Source organism: Saimiri boliviensis, chromosome 11 (genome assembly GCF_048565385.1).
Source record: "Saimiri boliviensis isolate mSaiBol1 chromosome 11, mSaiBol1.pri, whole genome shotgun sequence".
In the NCBI taxonomy this organism is placed as follows: Eukaryota; Metazoa; Chordata; class Mammalia; order Primates; family Cebidae; genus Saimiri; species Saimiri boliviensis.
In genome coordinates this window covers 1,617,501-1,631,055 of record NC_133459.1, presented here as the reverse complement: position 1 = coordinate 1,631,055, position 13,555 = coordinate 1,617,501, and the positions used below count along the sequence as shown (strand labels likewise).

The 13,555-nt window shown below is 65.0% G+C and overlaps 1 protein-coding gene across 5 annotated transcripts; it reads left to right on the top strand.

Moving 5' to 3' along the window:
- The first annotated feature begins 3,262 nt into the window (after positions 1-3,262).
- TNFRSF14 (TNF receptor superfamily member 14) lies at positions 3,263-13,054 on the top strand. 5 transcript variants are annotated; one of them, XM_010350315.3, is made up of 9 exons: positions 3,273-3,734; positions 4,083-4,214; positions 5,153-5,261; positions 5,777-5,902; positions 7,331-7,486; positions 8,536-8,626; positions 9,556-9,704; positions 10,696-10,724; positions 10,918-13,054. In XM_010350315.3, exons 2-9 carry the CDS (start codon positions 4,164-4,166, stop codon positions 11,029-11,031), a joined length of 825 nt encoding a protein of 274 aa, XP_010348617.3. In that variant the 5' UTR covers positions 3,273-3,734; positions 4,083-4,163; the 3' UTR covers positions 11,032-13,054. The 5 variants fall into 5 exon arrangements, with proteins under 5 accessions (XP_010348619.3, XP_010348618.3, XP_010348620.3 ...); XM_010350316.3 differs by having other exon boundaries at positions 3,267-4,214; positions 10,979-13,054; XM_010350314.3 differs by having other exon boundaries at positions 3,273-4,214.
- Positions 13,055-13,555: the final 501 nt, after the last annotated feature.

Sequence of the window (13,555 nt, the reverse complement as noted above, 5' to 3'; positions counted from 1 at the left end):
GGTGAGGAGGGGTGAGGAGGGGTGAGGAGGGGTGAGGAGCGTTCTGGCTGCAGCAACCCCAGTCCAGGGGAGTTTTTCCGCAGGGAAGGCCACATGGGGAACAGAGCTGGGCCCAGGGTCCTGATGTGAGGTGAGAAGAGATGCTGTTTCTGGGCAGGAAGGTGGCCAGGGGAGATGGGGGGAAGCAGAAGATATGGGAGGGGGAGCCCAGGGCCGGGAGTTTTGGGGTGGGCACTCCAGCCAGAGGCGCCCCGAGCTTTCCCAGCAGGCAGCTGATGCCGTGACCTGCCGCTGGAGGAACTGGGCTGGGCTGGAGGCCTGGGTTTGTCTGGGGCTGCCTCGACTCCCAGCAGACACCTCATCCTCTGGGAAACCCCGGCTGCCCCCGCTCCCCCCACCTGCTCTGACCGTCCCCAGCCCCCAAGTTCTCTCTCTTCCGTGGGCACGCCCCCGGCCTTGGAGCCACCCCCACCCTGGGCCACCATAGCTGGACGCAGAGTCCTCCAGGTCCCACGGCCCCCTGCACAGCCGCCTGCCCCGCCCTCCCGCCCTCTGCAGCGGCCTCCCCTGAGGGCTGCCCACCTGGGTGACCCCAGAGCCTCCTCAGGCTTTCATCTGCTCTGCATGCCCGCCAACCAGCCTGACAGCTGCCCAAAGCCTCCGGGGCACAGGCTGTGCCTGGAGTCTCTCTCTGTCTCTCTCTTTCTCTCTCTCTCTCTCTCTCTCTCTCTCTCTCTCTCTCTCTGTCCGGCTGTGCCATGGCTGGCCCTGTGTGTCTCTCAGAGAAGGCTCTTCCCACCTCATTCCCCGTGGGCTCCTCTTCATCCCTCAGAGCCCTGCGTGGTGGCCCAGGCAGCCCCCTTGAGTGTCCACGCCACACGACTCTAGACGTTTGGCTTCTAGACTGGAATCCGTCACAGACTGTGACCAGGAGGGCAGTGACCAGGCCTCGGCCTCAGCCCCCTCCCTGGCCTGCACTGGCACGGAGCAGGGGAGGCACAGGCTGGCCTTGAAGGCTGAGGAGTGGAGGGGGAGCCCTTAGCTGGGCCTCGGGACCCTGCCCTCCAGCCCTCAGGGTGGGGCTCCGGCCCTTGGGTGCGCACAGCCCCTCTCCCACCCTCCGTGCCCAGCTGCTCCCATCAAGAGAAAGGGGAAGTGTGTTTGGGGATTCTCGGACAGCTGGAGGCGGCCCTGTCGGGAAGCTGGGGTGTGGGGCTGACCCTGTGGTGCTCCATGGAGACCCAGGTCAGGCTGGGTGGAGGGCCTCACAGAGGGCAGTGGGGTGATGGCGTGCTGCACTTGGGGGGCCTGGGGCTCCTGAGCTGTTGCAGAGTGGTGGGGGGAGGCCCAGCCTGGGGGTGAGGGTCTGTGTTTTATGTTTGTGACATTGACCAGCCTCAGCCTCAGTTTCCCCATCTGCCCTGGGGGCTGGTGTGCACAGAATGCCCTCTAAATCCCCTGCCTGGCTCCTGGCCCTGAGTTCGTGGGGAGGAGGCTCTCAGTGGGATCCCTGGGTCCCTGGGCTCAGGCCCTGACTGTTGACAGGAGGAAGGGCCCTTTGTCCCTGGGCCCAGGTCACAGTGGTGTTTAGAGGAGAGGCCTGGGCCACCAGGGTGTGTTGGGTCTGGGGAGTCCCCGAGACAGCAGGCATGGGGCTGGGGGCTCGCCTGCCTCCCTCTCCCTGCTGGTTCTGGGGGACCTGGGGGTGAGGGGGCGATACCCTGCGGGCAACCTCGGCAGTGGGACGGCTGGGGGCTGGGGGGCCCCGACTCTGGCCTCCCTGGGCTCCCTCATTTCCTCCCTGATGACCCTGGTGCCCTGGACGGGGCCTGGGCGCTGCTGGTGCCGGGAGAGCCCACGCTGAATGAATGAAGGCGTGAGTGCTGCACTTAGTGGGGGCGCTGAGTGCTGGGTCGGGATCCGGGATCTTTCCTCCTGCTGCCCGGGAGGCAACACCCTGGGCCCCTGGAGTCTGCCTTCCAGCGAAGGGGTGCAGACCACAGAGAAGTGAGAACACGGACACCTGGGACCCTGTGCCAGGCTCGGGGCCTTGGCGTTCAGTCTCAGGGAGGCTGAAGTCAGGGTAGGAGGGGCACCGAGGAAGAGGCAGGAGGGCCGAGTCTCTCTGATGCCTATGTCCGTCTTGTCTCTTGCCATGCCTCAGTTTCCCTCCTTCCCAGGATGGGGTGGATGAGGTGCCTCTTGAGGCTGTCTGAGGGGGTGGGGTTGGAAGTCTGTACCAGCAGGTGTAGACACTGTGACTGTCCGGGACTCCTGCTTTCCTGCCCTCAGGCGTGCCCTCGAGTGCTGGGTGTTTGTGGGGAGTTGGGGAGGGAGCCCTCATGCACTCCAAGGCCCCCAGGAGCTGCTGGGGTATCCACAGTAGTACTAGGGCATCCGGGGGTGGAAGGTACAAGGGGACCCCTTCTTCCTTGGAGCCCCATGTGGCTCTGTGGGCTGGGGGGGGTCTCTGCATGTGGGGGGCATCTGGCAGGGGCACTGAGGGCCAGGGGTGTGAGCGCACCCTGGAAGCAGCAGACAGGGTCCCCTCTCCCAGGCTCCAGCCGTGGGGTGGAGTCCGTGCTCCTGGGCGCCTCTCGGGGCTTCTCCTCTACCGGGCACAGCCTGGTCTGCCACCCTGCCTCCGAGCATTGGGGCCGGGGCTGGGCTCGTCCACCCGGGATGACAGCCAGCAGTGCACCTGCCTCTGGCGCTCGGACGCTTGGCCCCACAGGACAGTGCCACCCACCCCAGCCTGCCTACCAACACCCTGCCTGGTCCCTCTGCAGTGCCCAGGCCTTCCCCCGGGGCACCAGGGAGTGCAATTAGGCTGTGACAGGGCCCTCCCCTCGCTGGCCGTGGCCAATGCGACACAATCAGGTAGCATGGGATGAACCCCTAGGGCCCCAGCCTTCAGGCCACACACTTTCTAGTCGGGGTGTGGACCTCCCGGCTCCCACCACGGCTTCCTGTGACTGGCTACCCTGCCAGCTCTCCTGTAGGTGAGCGTGGGGGCCGTGGGGGCCATCCCGAAGCTCCCTTCCACCCGACATCACTGAGTACCCTGGAGCTGGGGCTGGACCCTGGAAGGGGGTCCCCGGGCCAAAGTCAGGACCAGGAGGGCCTCGGGGCAGTCCTGGGCCAGGCGTCTCCAAGATAGGCTTGCTGGAGGTGGCGGCTCCTGGTGTGGAGCAGGCACGGACGCGGGCAGACGGGACCTGCCCCGGACAAGCGCGGGTGGCTCGTGATGGACCCGGGCTTCCACTGGCTGCACCACGCCCAGCAGCAGAAAGGGGCTCAGGGGCCCTGGTGCGTCATGTGGGTCACAGGGCTCCGTGTGGTTCGGGGAGCAGGCAGTCACAAGGGACTCACTGGTGCCTGCCTTGAGGCCTGGGGCTGCGGCCGCCTCTGTGCAGACGTCTCCCCAGCACCCGGCTCTGCGGGGCAGGGCAGCGGCCACAGGGAGACCGGGCGAGGACGGCAGCCTTTGCAGTCCACGCAGCGTCTCTGCGGAGGGGCGAGAGCTGCTCCCTCCCCTCCCAGGAGGCAGGTGGGGGCTCTGGGCCTTTCCCACCCTCCTCCGGTCACGTCACGGGACAAAGGGCTGGCGGGCTTGTGACTGAAACTGGCCAGACGGCGCTGCGGCGGTTTTTATTCAGAAGGGAAGTTTAGGCTCTTGGGCAGAGCTGAGATGGGAACAGGAAACCCACAGGGCCCCTTTATTCGGCAAAAAGGTCAGTCAGCACCTCGGGGTCCCTGCATGTGTGAGCGAGGTGGGGAATGCACTTTTCGGGGCTCCTCCTCTACAGGAAACCCAGAGGGGACTGAAGCGGTGCAGGCGGGCACTCGCTGCTCCCATGGGCGCCTCCTCCACGCCTGCCCTTCCCTAGGCTCTGCCCGGACAGCTCCCGCCCCCCGCAGGCCCACCTGTCCCCCAGTGCTGCCTCACCTGGCAGGCCGGAGCCTCTCTCCCCCCAGACACCCCCCCAAGCTCTCCCCCGACGCGGATTCTCGGATTCCGAGGCACGGCCTCTCGCACGGGTGGTTTCTCTTTCTCTTTCTATTTCTCTTTGAGCTGGTAGGCGCAGCAATGGCACCAAGCTCCTCTGCTGGAGGTCGTCCCACTGGCCGGGTTCCTGGACTGCTGGCCTGAGCTGAGGCACATGGCGCCTCCTCCCTTGAGACCAGCCCCCAAAGCCGACCTCTTGAGGCTGGTGAGCCCCCAAGCCTCCTCCCCGTCTGTTCTGATACTGATTCTGACCCCAGCGCCTCTCAGAGAACTCCTTTCCCCGCCCCCACCATCCCCTCCTGGCTGTGGCTGGGTCCCTCGTTCAGCCCGTCCCCTGCTGCCCGGGCTCTCCGGCTGACCCAGACCCCCAGCACTGGGCTCAGCACGGGGGGAGAGAGGCAGAACCACAGCCCCCCCACAGGCCTCCTCCTGTGTGTCCCCCACTCAACGCTCCATTCTCAGGCAGCTGGGGAGTCTGTTTGGCAGGATGTGGGCACTTCCGGGGGCTGGGTGTCTCTGGGTGGGCCTGGAGCAGATGACCCAACTCCCCAGCAGCGCTGACCTTGGTGACAAGTGACAAGATCAGTGTTTGTGCAGCAGGAGGCTGGGCCCGGGTGGGGACACCCTCCGTGCCTGTGTGGCGCTCCTGCCTGTCCAACCGCTTCCCCCATCAGGGGCCCTGACTACCCATCAGCCAGCCCAGGAACGAGGCCCCGGCAGAGCTGCCCTCCCAGCGTGGCCCTGGCCAGCCTGTCACCCACTATCTGGCTTGTGAGCCCCGAGGGCAGTCTCTGGCTGCCCTGCTGGCTCGACAGTGGTCAGCAGGTCCAGCCTAGACCAGCACAGGGGCCGACAGGTGGTCTGTCAGAGGGCTGAAGGCTCCCAGGTGTGGGGTTGGTGTCCCTGGAGAGGACCAAGTGTCAGTTCCCAGGGTGCCACACTGCCAGGCAGGGGAATCAAGGCTGGAGGAGGGGCGGTCCCCACCGGACCCCAGGCTACAGGGGTGGGCACGGTTGTTCCCTGAGCCTGGCCCGGAGCCCGCTGCTGTCCCTTCTACCAGACACTGCCACCCTCCCCATTGCACAGGGGGAGGCTCAGGCTGTGGGGCCAAGCATCTCCCACCGCCTGTTCTGGCGCCCTTAGGTGCTGTATCTCACCTTCCTGGGAGCCCCCTGCTGTGCCCCAGCTCTGCCCTCCTGCAAAGAGGATGAGTACCCAGTGGGCACCGAGTGCTGCCCCAAGTGCAGCCCGGGTAAGTACAGCCCCCAGTGGGCCGGTTCCGTGGGCCAAGGGCGGACATTTGTGCCCCTCCCTGCCCTGGACACCCCGTGTTCTCTGCTCACACAGCCATGGTGCCGTGAAACCCCCGGCCCAGCTGTGCACACAGGGAGGGCGGGAGCCTCAGGGCAGCAGCTTGGGCACCTCACCCTGGGAGACTGGCCACACTGCCCAGGGGCGGGTCTGAAGGGCATGGCTGGCCCATGTGGACCAGAGACGTGGGCTCTGGGGTGAGAGGGACATACCAGAGCTGGGCCAGGTGTCCCAGGAGGCCCCACATGCTTCCAGAACTTTCCGATTCTCCCCAGAGCAGCTCCGCTCATGGAAGGCAGCTGGGGCTGCTGTGTCCCTCAGGGAACAGCTCATGGGCCATTTGAGTCCCCTTAGCTGGTGTCCCCCTGCTCAGCCTCCAGGCACAGGCATGCATGATGGGTGGGCTCCCGCAGGGGTCTCCCACAGCCCCGCCAAGTCCCACCCTCTGGGCGGCAGGTTACCGCGTGAAGCAGGCTTGCGGGGAGCTGACGGGCACAGTGTGTGAGCCCTGCCCTCCAGGGACCTACATCACCCACCTCAATGGCCTGAACAAGTGTCTGAAGTGCCGAATGTGTGACCCAGGTAAGAGACCAACACAGCCGGCCCAGCCTCCGCTCCGGCAGCCTGGATGACCCGCACCCTCTTGCCATGGACCACAGTCTCCCTGGAGGCCCCAGCTGCCCCAGGCCAGGTCCTGCCCCATCTCCATGGGTGCGCCCTGCAGGGGACACCTTCAGGCCAGCACCAGCCTCCGCCCACCTCTGCCTCACCACGAGGGGGCCGTCTCCCACCGCTCATTTCATCAGGTGGGCCGTCCTAAGCTCAGCGCCTGACCGTTGGCCTCAACCATGGCTCCTCCGGTGCCCTGGGTGGGTGCCCAGACCTCTCCTGTGCCCTCAGCACGGGGGGAGAGAGGGGGAGAGAGGCAGAACCACAGCCCCCCTGCAGGCCTCCTCCTGTGTGTCCCCCACTCACCCTGAGCACACTCAGGTGTGCCCTCGAGTGCTGGGTGTTTGTGGGGACTTGGGGAGGGAGCCCTGGAGTCCCTAGCCCCCCAGTCCCTAGCTGGAAAGTGGCCTGGGCCAGTGCTGGGGCTCTCTGGAGGGCACTGGGACCTGCTGCTTCCCCACAGGGCTCCTTGTCGCTTTCTCCTCCAGAAATTGGGTTCCCACATGACCCCAGGGCAAGGGGCCACCTGGAGGGTGGTGCCCGCCTGGGTGGAGGCGGACAGGGGAACCAGACCTGGGGGCATGCCTTCGAGTTGGGGCGCAGAGCCCGGCCATGCCGCCAGCGGCTCTGTCCTGTCGGAGCCTCGAGCCAGGCCGGGCAGGAGCGCAGCTGTGGCAGGGCCTGGGCCTGCAGGGGGGCACCGCAGCTGGGCCAGCTGTGAACACAACAGCAGCTGGAGCGCTTTGAAGGTTTATGCATGGGATTTGGGGTTCACACCTCAACCTGCATGCCCAGTCCGGTGCCCTCCCCCCTTGTGAAATTACCTGTCTGATTGGGCTGAGAATCTGGGGGTACAGCCTGCAGGTGAGTGGGGCTCAGACCCAGCTGGTACCCCACCTCCAGCAGTACCTGAAGAAGGGGGCTCTCACCCTACCTGCCTGGTTTGTACAGATGGGAAACCTGCCTGAGGGCTGAGTGTCCAGAGTGGGCGCGTAGGGTGAAGACCCGCCCGAGGGACCCTGCCCCAGGACTGGCAGTGGGAGCTCCGTGTCCTGCCCATCTGGGCAGAAGGCTGGTTTCTCCACAAGGCCTGGCTCCCATCAGTGAGACCCTCACAGGACCCTCCCGCAGGCCCTCATCCCACACACAGCTCAGCTGTCCCTGGGTGCCCCTCCGGGCCTCAGGTCCTCCATGCCAGGCACCTCATCGGTTGAGCCAGAGGTGCAGCCCGGCAGGGGACCCGGGCAGCAGTCCCGGCCTCTGCACACTGCGTCCAGGACGGGGCATCAGCACAGCCTCCCGGCCCGGCAGCTGCTCTCAGCTCTTCCTCTCGGACCCCAGCTATGGGCCTGCTCGCCACCCGGAACTGCTCCAGGACAGAGAACACCCTGTGCAGCTGCGGCCCAGGCCACGTCTGCATCCTCCAGGATGGGGACCACTGTGCTGCGTGCCAGGCCTACGCCACCTCCAGCCCGGGCCAGAGGGTGCAGGAGGGAGGTGAGTGGTGGGTGGTTCCCCAGGTCTCCTCGACATCATGGCCTGCCCAGGGGCCCTGGTGAGGCAGAACCTTGGCCAGCTCCGGGCCACACACCCGGGCCTTGCCCAGCAGGGAACAGGCGATGGAGGTGGGGGAGGGGCAGGGAAAGGCCACCCAGGTGCATCACCCTCGGGGTTCTGGGACTCCCCAGTCCCAGGCCTCACTCTTGGGCCCCAGGCATGGAGCCTGGGTTTATAGGAGTGGCCATGGTCGTTGCCACTGTTCAAGCTCAGTCTGGGAGGAGTGAGTTCTCAGCCTGGCCTGGCACCTGACAGGCAGTCCCCACGGTGTTGTGGGATTTGGACACAGAGACCCCCAGACTCATCGAATCCCAACCTCTCAAGGTCTGGGACAGCCAGAGCCACCACCCCAGGCCTCACCTGCAGGACTCCCAACAGGGAGCCTGCCCCTCCCCCAGGCTCTCACACCACCAGCAGAGCACCCTGATCTAGAAGGGCACAGACAAACAGCCCCCAGCCCCTCCCAGCCTGGTGCCCCCAGCCCCTTCCCAGCCTGGTGCCCCCAGCCCCTTCCCAGCCTGGTGCCCCCAGCCCCTTCCCAGCCTGGTGCCCCCAGCCCCTTCCCAGCCTGGTGCCCCCAGCCCCCTCCCAGCCTGGTACCCCCAGCCCCCTCCCAGCCTGGTACCCCCAGCTCCTCCCAGCCTGGTGCCCCCAGCTCCTCCCAGCCTGGTGCCCCCAGCCCCTTCCCAGCCTGGTGCCCCCAGCCCCCTCCCAGCCTGGTGCCCCCAGCCCCCTCCCAGCCTGGTGCCCCCAGCCCCCTCCCAGCCTGGTGCCCCCAGCTCCTCCCAGCCTGGTGCCCCCAGCCCTCTCCCAGCCTGGTGCCCCCAGCCCCCTCCCAGCCTGGTGCCCCCAGCCCCCTCTCAGCCTGGTGCCCCCAGCTCCTCCCAGCCTGGTGCCCCCAGCCCCCTCCCCGCCTCATGCCCCCAGCCCCCTCCCCGCCTCATGCCCCCAGCCTTCAGCCCCCTCTGCCCGTCCCTTTCTTTTCTCAGGCACCGAGGGTCAGGACACCCTGTGTCAGAACTGCCCCCCAGGGACCTTCTCTCCCATTGGGACCCTGGAGGGATGTCAGCACCGGACCAAGTAAGTGACCTCAGGGGAAACCCAGTGCTGTGCCCTGGGGTGGGGGCTCCACATTGCTTCCCTGGGAGATGACCGTCTTCTCCAGGAGAAAGGTCTGAAGGTCCCGCCCTGGGCGGCACCTGGTCACAGGCCTGCGTCTAGGAGAGCCGCAGAGCTGAAGCCTGTGTGCCCCAGATAAAGCCTCATCAGATCCGAGCTTCCTGGAGACTCAGGATGGGCCTTCCCAGAAGCGGGCCAGAGGGAGGCTGCCTCCGGAGACCCTGTCCCCTGGGGTGGTGGGCGTCCCTGCATGTCAGGGCCATGGAGGGCTCCCTGGGCTTCAGGGGGCGGGAGAGGCTGTGAGTTCTCAAAGTGAGCTCCCTGCTCTTTGTCTGCCTGTTGGGGGGACACCTCAAATGCTGACCCTGGGCCCAGCTGACCTGAGACTTCAGAGCTTCTTGAGAAGAGCTAGGGTGCCCCGGTGGAGCTTGGGATGGGGCAAGTTGGCTGCCCCAGGGAGAGGGGCAGAGGGGCCTTCCACCCTGCTCTGCCCTCCTCGTGCTCTGGCCCCAGCTCAGTCCTGTCCGTCTCTGGCTCTGGCTGCAAGTTTCCATCCCGACACTGGCTCTCCCTCCACCCTCTGTCCTTCCCCGCCGCTGGCGCCCCTGCCCCGCGGTCCCTGCATGCCGCCGCCTCCCGCTTCTCTCCCTATCCCTCTGCCATCCTGTCCTCTCTGCCCAGACTCTCCTTGTTTCTCTCCTTTTCCTTTCTTCTCTCGACCTCCCCATAGCCGGGCTTGGAAAAGTCAGACAGCCCTCTGAGGTCTCATCCCGGAGCTGCCTCCCTGGGACCTGCCTTCACCGCCCAGAGCCCTGTGAGCCGGGACCTCCCCGGGGTTGAGCGTGGGGGCTGCACCTGCCGCTCCCACGCCCTCGGCCCCACTCCCGCAGGTGCAGCAGCTGGCTGGAGACCGAGGCGGGACCTGGGACCAGCAGCTTCCCCGGGGCGTGGCCTCCCGTCGTCATTGTCATCGGCATCGTCGTCATTGTCCTCATACCAGGCCTAATCATATGGAGGAAAAGAAGAAGGAAGCGAAGGGGTGAGCACACAGCGGCCACATCAGGGCTCACCCCTGACGCTCTCAGATGGGGCTCTGTCTCCCAAACCTGGGAGGTGGCCCCAGAGCTTTTCCAGGATCTGAGGCTCCTCCCAGGGCTGCCGCTGTAGGCCGGGGCAGGTGGGCTTCCTGCTGTGCCCGGAGCCCGGGTGTCACGTGGCTGCCCCAGGGGAAGGGAAGGCCGCCCCTGTCCACACACTCCAGGGTCCTGTGCTCCGCCTGCTCCCAGGGGCTGCAGGAAGGAGGGCAGGCTGAGCTTGGCCGGGACAGGCTCTGGGCTGAGAATCAACAGACAAGGCCGTGTCCTCACTGAGGAGAGTAAGGCCATTCATTCATTCACTCATTCCTCCACTTATCCACGGTGCTGTGGGCACCTGTGCCGTGCCTGGCCTCCTGGGAACTGACCCAGCTGTATGGACCCAGCTGTGGCCCTGGGAGCCCTGTGCACAGCCCCCGGGGACACAGCTTCGAACACTGAGGTCCAAAGGGGTGGCCAGCCCCATCCTCCAGCCAACTGCAGCAGAGCTACCTGATCCTCCCCAATGCAGGGAGGTCCCAGGGCCTCAGGCTCTGGGGCAGGCTGGGCAGCAGCTCAGTCTCACCCAGCTGGGCACCTGCTGGAATGGGGGGCAGGGCCTCTCCGCTGTCAGGTGCTTGCCCCTCTCCCGTAGATGATGGTTGAATCTGGTTTAGTTACGTACTTGGGGCAGCAGCTGAGGAGGTGGGCCGGGAGACCCCAGCCCTCTCGCCGTACTGGGCCTCCTGGACAGGCCGGGCGGGCAGTCCAAACACAGCTGGTCTCTGCTGTCAGACAGCCAGTCCCTTAGGGAAGGTCTCCCAGGGAGAGGCAGGAGTTGGTGCCCCTGCCACCGCTGAGAGCCTGTCCCCCTCATCGCCATGAGACCCCCATTGCCGAGCCTGTGACCCCTGATCAGACACTGCCCCACCTGACCTGTGTGTCTGTTCATTGCAGGCGACTTCCAGCTGAATGCCTCCCTCCAGGTATTGATTCTCCTCTGCCCTCCCCTTCTCCGCTCCCCATTGGGCTGGTGTTTTTGGTGCGCAGGGTCAGGGGTTCCAGTTCTCTGAGGCTCCTGAGTCCCTCCATTATAGCCACGCTAGCTCAGGAGGGAAGCCACCTCCTCGAACTGATAGCAGTAAGATGAGCCCGAGGACCTGTCGTGTCCCCGGACAGGAGGCAGGTGAGGAACAGTCAGTCACCGAGGCCCTGCAGGCTCCTCCGCATGTCACCACAGTGGCCGAGGAGGAGACAACACCCACATCCACAGGGGAGAGCCCAAACCACTGACTGAAAGACTGCGCACCCGACACCAGAGACCTGGAGCGGCAGCTGCCGAGAGGCTGTGTCCGGCGGGACCGCAGGCGCCGGAGGAGCTCGGGGCTCAGGTGGGCCCTGCTGGGGTGGGGCTGGGGGTGCCACATGCCCTCCCCATGGCCCAGTGAGCGCCTGGACCCTCCGTTCTGCTGCCGCCTGAGCTCCCCGGAGCCCTGACAAGCAGCCCCGGCTCTCGGCCCACACGCACAGCCCAGAGGGCCCTCCGGACCCCAGCTGTCCGCCGGTGTGAATCCTCAGCAGGACAGGCCCGGGCACGGCCTCACAACCAAGGCTGGACTGGTTGGCCACGTGCGTGACATTAAATAGATGTCACGGTTGAAGCGATTTTCTAAGCTTGAGCTCAGCTCCTATTTGTGGTGAAACTGCGTTTGGGGAGGTCCTGCGGGTGTGGGACGATGGAATAGCTTGTTTCTCCTCAAACTTTCACCTGCCGGTATTTCTTGCTGAACGAGGAGTTCCCGGACGGCTGCTGGGCATGCAGCCACCCTGCCCTCCCCCGCCACGCTTGGGCGTTCCCTCCACCCTCGCTCCACCCAGAGAGGAGCCCCACCCGCCCCTTCGCACCCAACAGCCCAGCGCTCCGCGGGCCCTCCTGACCTCTGTGGCTCCGTCCGTGGCTACTGCCGTGGACCTTTATGCTCAAGTGGTCTCAGATTTGCCCCAAAAAACCCGGATCTACATCTGACCTACACTTCCCGACTGTGTCCACTGAGATATCCCCGAATCAGCGACACCCGCTGTGCCCAGCCGACCCCCCGCCACCTTCACCGGCCACCCGACAGGCCCAGGCCCTGCTGGTAGGGGTGTGCCCAGGCCTCTGAGCCACAGATTCGTTTTGTGCCTGGGACGAGGCCCGTTTCCCCACGACTGGAGGCAGAAGCTGGGAGGAGAACGACCCGACCGCCACGGCGGGAGGATGGAGGGGCCCAGGGTGTGCCTCCCCTGCAGGGAGAAGGCCGAAGTGCTGGGGCAGGACCCAAAGGCCTCCGCCTGTTTCCACACAAACAGTGAAGAAGGAAGTAACTAGAAATAGAACCGTAGTAGTTATCAGTGAGTCACAGGTGATCTTAGGGATTCACAGGTGGTCTTAATTCTTTTTTTTCCAGTTGCTAAGTTCCTTAAGCCTCTTTTAATGTAAAAGATATATAGATATATCTATATAATTGCATATCTATGTATAATTGCCTATATACATATATTCTGGGGAACACAAGCGGATCACGCAGGGTTGTTGCGTGGGTACACACATGGCAATGTGGTTTGCTGCCTTCACCTCCCCCGGTCACCTGTAGCTGGCATTTCTCCCAGTGCTATCCCTCCCCACCCTCCCTACCCCCCGCTGTCCCTCCCCTATTCCCCACCAACAGACCCAGATCATAATTCTTTTACTGATGCCTCTCAGGTCGGAAGTGTGAGCCTGGGGTGACATCGTGAAATGAATGACCCTAAGGCGAGAGGCTCTAAGCCCCCTGTCCCGCCCGCGCCAGGGCTGCTGGAGGGCGCCTCGGCTGGGCGGCAGCGCCAGCGCTGGGAAAGCGCCCGCTGTTTAGCCAGCTGGGGAAGGAGACGTCCAAGATGACGGACACAGCTCCTTCCTCAGGGGTTTAAACTCCCTCAGACGTCGGGGGTTTAAACGTCTCTACGTGATGCTTCGCTTCAGCGGTCACGTTCCATGTCAATCTCATGACCCGCTTCTGCACCTGGCTCCTTTTTTCTTGTAAGAATTAATCCATAAAAGTAACATAAATCTTAATGTCTCTGTGACAAGTATGGAAACGTGCTGATGCCTTATGCCCCTCACCTCATCTCAGCTGTGGAAAATCCCTGCGCCCTTCCGTGTTTGACCGGTGATGTACTTTTCCCTGCCCCCAGCTTTGTACTCAATAAAGTCAGAGTGTGCGGACACTCGGGGTCCCGGCAGGCCTCCAAGCTTTGGTTGGCAGCGGACGCCTGGGCCCAAACTTTCTTTTCTCTATCTCTGTGTCTTGTATCTTCTATTTCTACAGTTTCTCTGGCAGGGAGGGGCTCACAGAACCCTGTAGGGCTGGACCCTACAACCCCCCTCCTTTCCTGCTCATCTCCTGCCTCTAGCAGAGACTCCCATCTGAGCCGCCCACCCGACTCCTCCCCGTCACCCTTCGTCCTGGCCCCTATTTCCTGGTGAAGTCCTGGCCCCTATTTCCCGGTGAAGCCCTGGCCCAGCGTCCTGGGGTGTGCAGAGGCCCACCCTGGCCAGCTGGAGCCCTGGGCCCCTAGAGAGTGGCTCTTCCAGCTGCCCCGCCCCACATCGCCCTCTCCCCAACCTGAGGAGTGGTCTCCAGGGACCCCGGGCCTTCCTGTGCACGGACCGGCTCCCTGACCACCGTCTGGATTTCCAGGCAGCTCTTTAGAGGCTGACCCCATGGACCCGGCTGCCCCCCAGTGCCGGATGGGAGGCCAGGCCCCAGCCCAGCTCAGCCGGCCCTTCACCCCACAG